This window comes from Triticum dicoccoides, chromosome 1B, assembly GCF_002162155.2.
Source record: "Triticum dicoccoides isolate Atlit2015 ecotype Zavitan chromosome 1B, WEW_v2.0, whole genome shotgun sequence".
In the NCBI taxonomy this organism is placed as follows: Eukaryota; Viridiplantae; Streptophyta; class Magnoliopsida; order Poales; family Poaceae; genus Triticum; species Triticum dicoccoides.
Genome location: NC_041381.1, coordinates 501,656,074 through 501,665,084, shown reverse-complemented (window position 1 = coordinate 501,665,084; position 9,011 = coordinate 501,656,074). Strand labels below are relative to the sequence as shown.

The 9,011-nt window shown below is 47.2% G+C and overlaps 1 protein-coding gene across 3 annotated transcripts; it reads right to left on the bottom strand.

Moving 5' to 3' along the window:
• Positions 1–4,456: 4,456 nt before the first annotated feature.
• LOC119344670 lies at positions 4,457–8,726 on the bottom strand. Of its 3 annotated transcripts, XR_005166776.1 has the most exons (6): positions 8,351–8,723; positions 7,000–7,647; positions 6,685–6,916; positions 5,958–6,037; positions 5,448–5,666; positions 4,457–4,814 (listed from the first exon to the last, which is right to left on the bottom strand). XR_005166776.1 is itself a non-coding variant. In XM_037615055.1 (5 exons), exons 2-5 carry the CDS (start codon positions 7,633–7,635, stop codon positions 5,589–5,591), a joined length of 1,026 nt encoding a protein of 341 aa, XP_037470952.1. In that variant the 5' UTR covers positions 7,636–7,647; positions 8,345–8,726; the 3' UTR covers positions 5,184–5,588. The 3 variants fall into 3 exon arrangements, 2 of the variants coding, with proteins under 2 accessions (XP_037470952.1, XP_037470943.1); XM_037615055.1 differs by lacking the exon at positions 4,457–4,814 and having other exon boundaries at positions 5,184–5,666; positions 8,345–8,726; XM_037615046.1 differs by lacking the exon at positions 4,457–4,814 and having other exon boundaries at positions 5,184–5,666.
• Positions 8,727–9,011: the final 285 nt, after the last annotated feature.

The window sequence follows — 9,011 nt, the reverse complement described above, 5'->3', positions numbered from 1 at the left end:
AGGACTGCTGCTGATCAGAAGAGATCATGTGGTTATGCTCCACACATTTAGATGCTCATCAACTCCAAGATGGGCAAAGGCATATATCTCTTGGACAAGGAGCACCTTCCCCTGTTGCCTGAGTTTGAAGACAATGAGGTTGTCATGGATGCTACACATCCTACTTCTGTAGAGGCTCAGGGCATGTACAATGGTGCTATCTTAGGAGTGCCATGTAGGATAAATGATGAGGTGGAGGAGAGAGAACTCATAAGAAAAGGGTTGTCTTCTCTTATTTAAGAGAATACAAGAGATGATCTCTTAGCATAGTATGTCTCACCACGTTTTTTAGGAATAGCTAATTATTGAAGATAAGGCTAAGAGATGACCCATTGTAGACAGTTTTGTTTGTCATCTCTAAATTACATGCAAGACTTAAGATAAGACCGTCTTATCAACCATTGTACATGCCCTCAGGAGAAGAGGGAGAAAGCTAAAGCAGAGAAGGCAGCACAAACTTCACAAGTTCCAGATGCTTCAACTGTTCACCTCAAGACCAAGCAAGACCAGCTTAGCTATCTGCTTGAGGCCACTATCAGAATTGAGAAAGGATTGACAACCCCGACTCAAAATCAAGAGAGTCTTGAGAGGATCATCGAGACTAAGTTCTATGATCTAGACTTGAAGGTCACAGAGATCCAGACTGCAGTTGAGCAACTCCAGGATGAAGCTGAAGAGAGAAGAGGGAGAGCTACCACTGAAGCCTTTCAGAGAGTGCCAAGGGCACAAAGGTCTGCAGTTGTGCCAGCCAGTGACACAAGGGCTACTACTTCAGCACCAGCAGCTACAGCCTCTGTTGTTCCTCCAGTTGCCACTCCACCAGCTCCACAGACCTCTTCAGATGCATTTGTTGCAGGACTCCTCTCCACGCCACCTTCGCACTCTAGAGCTCCCGGAGATCGTGCTTAGAGAGCCGCATAGCACTATGCATTTCAAGCTTTTTGGTAACTTGTTGCCAAAGGGGGAGAAAGTGTATAGATCATAGGCTTCGAGAGAGAGTGTGTGTTTTGCTTCTTTTGCCTCTCTTGCTATTTTATTTGCTTGCTTGTTTGGATGATACACTATTTTGTGCTTGTGTGTGAGATACTTCTATATATGATCATGTTTGATCATATTATGCTTTAATGAGTGTGCTTGAATGAAGATATCCTATCTCTCATGTATGATCATTCATATCTTGCTTTGGTGATGAGTGCATATTTCATATTCTATCATTTTGAGCGCTCCACCAAGATGTATGTGACATGAAAGAGTAACCCATGATCCTAATCAATTGTGCATTTGCATTCAAAAGCAAATTTTAAATAATGCACAAATTTAGGGGGAGCTCTTGCTTATCGCATACTTCTCAAAGCGATGATGCACTTCATTTATATTATCATTCGTCGAAGCTTTGATCTATATGTTGTCATTAGTTACCAAAAAGGGGGAGATTGAAAGTGCAACTAATCCCTAAGTGATTTTGCTAATTCATAACAACATATAGCTCATTGAACTAATATCCATTCAAGATTAATGTTTCAGAAAGTTCAATGATTGGTATGGCATGGACTAGAGATGTGGACCCCTCAAAATGCTAAGGACAGATATTGGCAAAAGCTCAAGGGGATGAGGTGTTGCTTAATGGCTTGCTTGCTCAAAATGCTTAGTGGTATGATCCAAAAGCCCTCACCCACTTTCTCATTTCCACATATGTCCTAAACCCAAAGTTATACTCGGCCCCATTGATTTGACCTATCTGGCGCCACCGACTTCACTTGACATAGCCATAGCCAGAAACCCTAATCAGTTCGGTCTCACCGATAGGGATCTCGGTCTCACCGAGATGGGATTGCAAACTCTCTATTTCCCTTCATAACATTTCGGTCTAACCGAGATGAGCGATCGGTCCCACCGAGTTCGCAATGCAAACTCTCTGTTTCCTTTTCATAACATTTCGGTCTCACTGAAATGAGCGATCGGTCCCACCGAGTTTGCTGGACCAAGTCTCTGTTTGCTTATTACTGAAATCGATCTCACGGAGTTCATGTGATCGGTCTCACCGAGATGAGGTTTTTCCCTAACCCTAGTGCATCAGTCCCACCGAGTTGGTATTGTCAGTCCCACCGAAAAGCCTAACGTTCACATTTTGAACCAGATCGGTCTGACCGAGTTTCACTATTCGGACCCACCGAGTTTGGTAAATTATGTGTGACGGTTAGATTTTGTGTGGAGGCTATATATACCCTCCACCCCCTTCTCCATTCGAGAGAGAAAGCCATCATAATGTGCCTACACTTCCACTACTCATTTTCTCAGAGAGAACCACCTACACATGTGTTGAGACTAAGATATTCCAATCCAACCACAAGAATCTTGATCTCTAGCCTTCCCCAAGTTGCTTTCCACTCAAATCATCTTTCCACCATATCCAAATCTGTGAGAGAGAGTTGAGTGTTGGGGAGACTATCATTTGAAGCACAAGAGCAAGGAGTTCATCGTCAACACACCATCTATTACCTTTTGGAGAGTGGTGTCTCCTAGATTGATTAGGTGTCACTTGGGAGCCTCCGTCAAGATTGTGGAGTTGAACCAAGGAGTTTGTAAGGGCAAGGAGATCGCCTAGTTCGTGAACCCAAGTGAGGCAAGTCCTTTGTGGGCGATGGCCATGATGGAATAGACAAGGATGCTTCTTCGTGGACCCTTCGTGGGTAGAGCCCTCTATGGACTCGCGCAACTGTTACCCTTCGTGGGTTGAAGTCTCCAACAACGTGGATGTACGATAGCACCACCTATCGGAACCACGTCAAAAATCTCCGTGTCTACATTGCGTTTGCTCCCTCCAAACTCCTCCCATTTACCTTCATATGCAATGATTTACATTCCGCTGCTATACTCTTAGAATTGCATGTGTAAGTTGATTGCTTGACTTGTGTTAAGTTGCTAAAATCTGCCAAGACTTAAAATTGGGAAAAGGCTAGATTTTTATTTGGTCAAGTAGTCTAATCACCCCCCTCTAGACATACTTCCGATCCTACAAATGCACCAGAATCAAAAATCCACTCGGTACCTGTGTCTTGAGTGGTAAGAGAATTCAGGGTTGCGATGAGGGCAGCTTGATCCCAGGTAGGCGGCGTTGGTGTTGATGCAGAGGTCGCAGGGGGATGTGGTGGCGCAGATGATGATGTTGACGCAACAACCGAGTCCCAGCTCGCGGCAAGAGGCGGGCCGTAGGGTACAGAGAAGATGCCATTGGAGCCACTGCAGACTGGTACAGGGGAGCATATGCAGTGTGCGCATGTGGAGGTGGTCGTGATCCGAGCAGGCCGGGAGCCCCGACGGGAGGACACAGACCAGGCGCCCAAGCCCCACCGCACGCTGGAGGAGCGTCGTACGGAGAAGGTGCAGACCAAGGCATGGGCCAAGCCTGCACGAGATCCGGTCCATGGGTCATGAGACGGGCGCCATGGAGGAGCAGTAGGCGGGGAAGTCGTAGGTGCTGTGGGCGGGCTGGAGGACGCTGGTGGAGCCGAGGATGAAGATGACGCCTGTGAGCGCTGTTGCGGCAGGTGATAGACCGGATTTATGCCCTTGTAGTTGTGGCTTGGCCACTAGCCAGGAGGCGGTTGGTGTTGAGGCGGCGTCGTGGTCGATCCCGAGGGAGGCGCGGCGGCACGAGCAGTGGTGTGGAAGAGGCGAGGAGTTCCTGCCTTGCGTGCTTGGTTTTGTTCCTCCATCTGCAGCATAGATCGGGCCTTGGCTAGAGTGGGGAGCAGACGAAGGAGCGGGATCAGGGTCGCCTGCTGGGCGAACCGCTCGTCGAGGTCGCCCATCAAGGCATGCAGCAAGGCGCGGTCAGCCACAACTTCCCCGAGCTCACGAAGTTTGTCGCCAATTGCCTTGATCCACTGACAGAAAACGCCCACCGGACGGTCACCCTGGGTGATGGTACGGAGCTCCGTGTTGAGGGCGGAGATGCGGGCGTCGATGTTGTCCTGGAAGAGGCGACGAAGCTCGCGCCAGATGTCGCAAGCAGTAACGCCGTCCTTGACGATGAGGTTGAAGAGCTTTGTCGAGATCCGTGTGTGGAGCCACTGAATAATGGCCAGGTCATCCTTCAGCCAGCAGGCGTTGGTTGGGGAAGGAGCGGCGTCGTTGGAGATGTGGTGCAGTAAGGAACAGCGACCGAGGTGGATCTCGAAGAGGTGACGCCAATGATAGTAGTTATGGCTATGAAGATCAAGGACGATGGGGATGAAGGGAGTGACATCTGTGATTGTATCGCTGAAGGAAAGAGATGAGGGGATGGTGAGAGTAGTGGTCACCGGAATAGTTTGGCTGCCGGCAGCGGGCTGGGAGGGATTGCCGTCACCAGGATTGGTCATGGCGTAGGGTAGGAAGGAGAGAATCTAGCGGTTGTCTGATACCATGAAGAATGACAGAATGGTTTCCTTGATTGATTCCGAGTACAACAGAGGGTACATATATGGTAGCCTGATACAACCAAAGGAAGGCGTGCGGTAGAGCGTGCACCGATCGTGGGGAAACCGTGGCTGACCCGGTCTGTCCAGGTCATCTGGTGGCTAACAGGAGGCACTAGATCATACAGTGGGCCGACAGTCGCCTCAGCAATCTTGGCCAGTGATTCCCTTCCTTCCGTCGCATCTCATCCTCCCATAAGAGCAAGCACCGCAAGATAGTGTGATGCTCCCCATAACAAAAGAAGAAAAATAATCTGATGCTTCACCGCAACCGGCATACAACAACCATCTCCATTCGGTTGGCCTAGCGCCCATCTGCATGCGTGGAGCATCAACACTCAATGAAGAAACTGTTACTAAGAAACACTAGCAAGGTACACGTGCATTGCACGCATGAGATTTGTCAACCAAATTATGAATAAATACCACATTATAGCATGTAAGTTTTGAGTCATATATGCATGATATAGATGTTCGTTTAATTCTTATAGTTCTTCTCATTCAAAATCAATTAGTTTTTATAAAAAAACTAATCTATTTTTTTTAAGATTCATGAAATTGTGCATTGTAAAGCATAAAGTAAACACAAATAATGGCAATTCATCTAGAAAAATAAATTGAGCAATTATGATACGGAAGATTCTAAAACAAAGGAGAAGTTCTTGTGTTTGGAGGTTTGTGCATTATGATTAAGTTCAACCATGGAGTCTTCTAGATTATACATGTGGCAAAATCCAATGGAATATAGATGATATCCAACAGCCAGTAGTGCTCGGATTTGCCATCTCTGCAACGTCGGATTGGCTACATCCAAACGACCATCTTTCAAAATTATTCGCACACTATATAAGGGTATAGAAATATCCATAGGACCATAGAGAACACCGAAGATCACACACAGATCTGGCTAAATCACAAACCCAAAGCAGCATATACGAGGCTACTTACTTGCAGCTGCGCAACAAAAGTACATGCTTGACATATCTACATGGCCACCGATCCAGGAGTTGCTGCATCGATGTGCACCCTGCCTGTTTCTCCTTCAGTCTTGTGGCATCTTGGACAACCCGTATCTGTTCCGGTTCTCGGTCAGTCGTCTGTTGCGATGGGATTGCAGGCCAGCGCCTTGGGGATCCATGGCATGTGTGCTCCATCATGGCATAAGTTCTGCAGACAATGCGAACAAACATGGCTTTAGCCCGGGTAACTATGTAGTGTTTTTAGCATGGCCAAACACAGGAGAAGAGCAAGTTTGGGTTTTCTCTACCAAAATGTTACATAGATAATTGTGTTTTTTCAACGTATCCTTGCCTAAGGAGCTTCCACTATGAACCTTAGCTCAGCTGGGGAAATCATTAACTTCAGACCATTTAGAAATCACTAATTCTAACTTCCACTATATGATATCCTTACTACTGACAGAAAAGAACAATAACTAGGATGGTGAATATAGATCACCTCCAGCCAGAAGAAGAATTTTCGCAGGAGGTTCAGTCGTCTCTCATCAGTGTCAGCAGTGTCGATTTGCTTGGCCAGATCTGCATCAATTTTGGTAGCAAAGCACGATATTAATGCAATTGACAAATCCATCTCCAAGTAATTCATAAAATACTAATTTATGTTGCAGCACGAAAGTATAGCCTTAGAAACTGCTACAGGCGCCATGAGAATCTTGATCACAAAGTTGATAAAAGTGGTACAGTTACTTTGCGTCAAAGCAAGGCAGAGCAATAGTGAAAATTGGACATCATGCATCTAAAATTTCAAATGTCTGTTTACAGAAGAAAGCTCACTGGGCACAATAAAGCAGCTACAGCTAATCCAAGCCACTTAAATATCAAGATTTTTTGTCCTATGATACATGTTATAAATAATTTTATTTACACACGAACCGGTGATGAACAGATTAAATTAGTGACTTCTAATAGAATTCAGTTATCCGTTTGGAAGAAAACATGTGAACATGGCTGTTAAACCACTGGTTTGGTCAAGCTATATGCTGGGAGCATAACTCAGTTATGATTTGCACTGGACCATAAAATGCACAGTTTGAGAAATGCTTATCAACACCTCGCTGAAATGAAGCTTCAAAATGAAGCTCTTAGACTACAACCACAATAAAGGCGCAACAACGGAATAACCTCATCAGGCTTAAAAGGTTGCCCATAGACAATATAGTAACCACCTGGGTAGTGATCAAGATACGACAGTCCAATGAATCCTGTGGCATAGCGCTTGGATCCACTTCGCAATTGTCTTTGTCTGCTCACAGGCTTCTGGTCAGTGGCTTTTCTCATAAGCTCTTGGTATTCATTTTGGTCATATGGCTGACTTAAAATAGAATCAAGTTTTTCATCAAATGTAGAAGGAGCACCACAACTAAGAGCAATAGGTGCTTCTTCACTATCTTCAGATGCCTGCCACAAAATAAAAAAATTACAGGCTAAAAACAGAATAATTAAAGAGATAACCAACAATACTAAGCAGAAGTAAAACTCACGTTAAAATCAGAAGATTCGGTACAAGGTACAAGTCCATGCTCATCTGTGCAGATTAAATCCTGACCATGCAAATTGTCTGGAGCAGGCCCGTCAATTCCATGTTCAGACATAACCAAAGTTCTCAATTCATCATATCCAGGGGGTGTCTCCTCCTCTTGCTCATATACCACAGTAACACCTGGTTCCAGCTCAAGAACCATGAAACCATCCTTGATCTTCATGAGGCTCAGAAATTCTGCATAAGATTCATCAACCTCTGAGGTGTTCTTCTTCACAGACAATGTCCTTGGTAGAAAGGAATGGCCCGCATTTACATCGACAGCGCCTGATGTTTGATCTAGTCGCTTGACATTTGCACCACCCCGACTTGTGTGTGGCAATTTTTGGGGGACATTTGTGCCGTCTCTGACATTCACGCCTCCATATGACATATCATCCTCTTCATACCTGACAGAAGCAGGCAAGCCATGGTCCCCATTTGGCATATGAAACACATACACACTTCCATCTTCAATTAGATTTTCCAAGAAAATCTTGTAAGACGGATCAATGTCTGAAACATCTTTGCGAGTCAAACTGGCGAACACCTTGTTCTTGTCGTGTGATGGTCCATTCGCCATTTTCTGTTTCTTCATCTGGCTGATTATCTGAAAATTGAAGAAGGCTTATATTATATATATGCATCAACAGCCATCGTATCAGTAACTAGCATAAAATCCATAGAGCAATGAACAGGTGATTCATGCACACAACCTACACCGAAGCATCATTGCAACCGCACCCTGCATTCTAACGAAAAAAAGAAAACAATGGCACTGAACAAATTTAGCGAACCCCAACTCATCACTGGGAATCCTCGTGAACTACACCGCACAACGATTCATGGATACTGCTCCTGTTCCTACCATGACAAGATAGAGGATGAGCTCAGAATTCTGACCATCTAGAATGGACAAACACTTGGTATCGAGCATACAACACTGAAACAAAATTCTGTTTCAGTGTAGGATCTCTGCAGTGCACCAGAACCATATCTCCGCACCGAACAAAACTACCACTAGAACTGCATGCGACTAAAATCGCCCTAGGACGAAAGATCCGAGCGGAAACCCGCGGAGATTGCTGGGCACACACCACAAAGCAACAAACGGAATGCGGACCCCTGGGCAACAAAACCCCATTCCGCAGATCGCAGAATAACTGCAGGCAATGCATACTGGAACGAAGTGCATGCAGCACGGAGGGAAGAAGAAACCAGTTAAAGCGCAGGGGATCCGATCGGCGGCCGAATCCCAGTCGAACACTGTAGATTTAGGTGTGGAGGATTTGGGGAACGAAGCTTACGCTTACCAGCGGGAAGAAGAGGAGACCGGTGGTTTGGTCCCCTTTGCGCTTCCTTCCGATAATGGCGGGCGGCAAGGGGGGATTTACTGCTGCCGAGCGAGCTTCCCCGCCGTTGTAGATTTAGGGCAGCGTTCGCCGTGGTAGGAACAGCGAAAGCGGACAGCGAGCAGGGACAAGTCCGGGAAGAAGAAGATGCTCCGCTCGGAGCCGGAGTGCCGTCGTTTCAGTTCGAATAGGCCGAGAGAAGGCCCACGTAGGCGCTAATGGGCCAGCCAGCCAGCCAGCCAGCCCGCGAGCTAGCGGAAACGGTAAACGTCGACGGCGACGGACGGACGGCGAGAGGAGAGGAGGAGAGGCGAGCAGAGAGAGAAAAGAAAAGTAAATCCACGGCCGTACGCGTCGTCAGTCCAGCCGTTGTGGAGAGGAGAGGAGGCTTTTCCCCCGGCCTCGCCCGTCGTCCTCCTCACCCACCTGACAGGCACCGGCACCACCAGCACCGCCCCGCCCCGCCCCGCCACGCCACGCCAAGCATCCCTCCCCTCCTCCCCTCCCCTCCCACGGGCCCCAACCAACTCGCCCCGCCGTCGCCGACCCCGGCCCCGGCCCCGGCCCTATAACCCCTCCAGACCCCCTCGATCCGATGCGCTAGCCCGCTGATCCGGGGCCC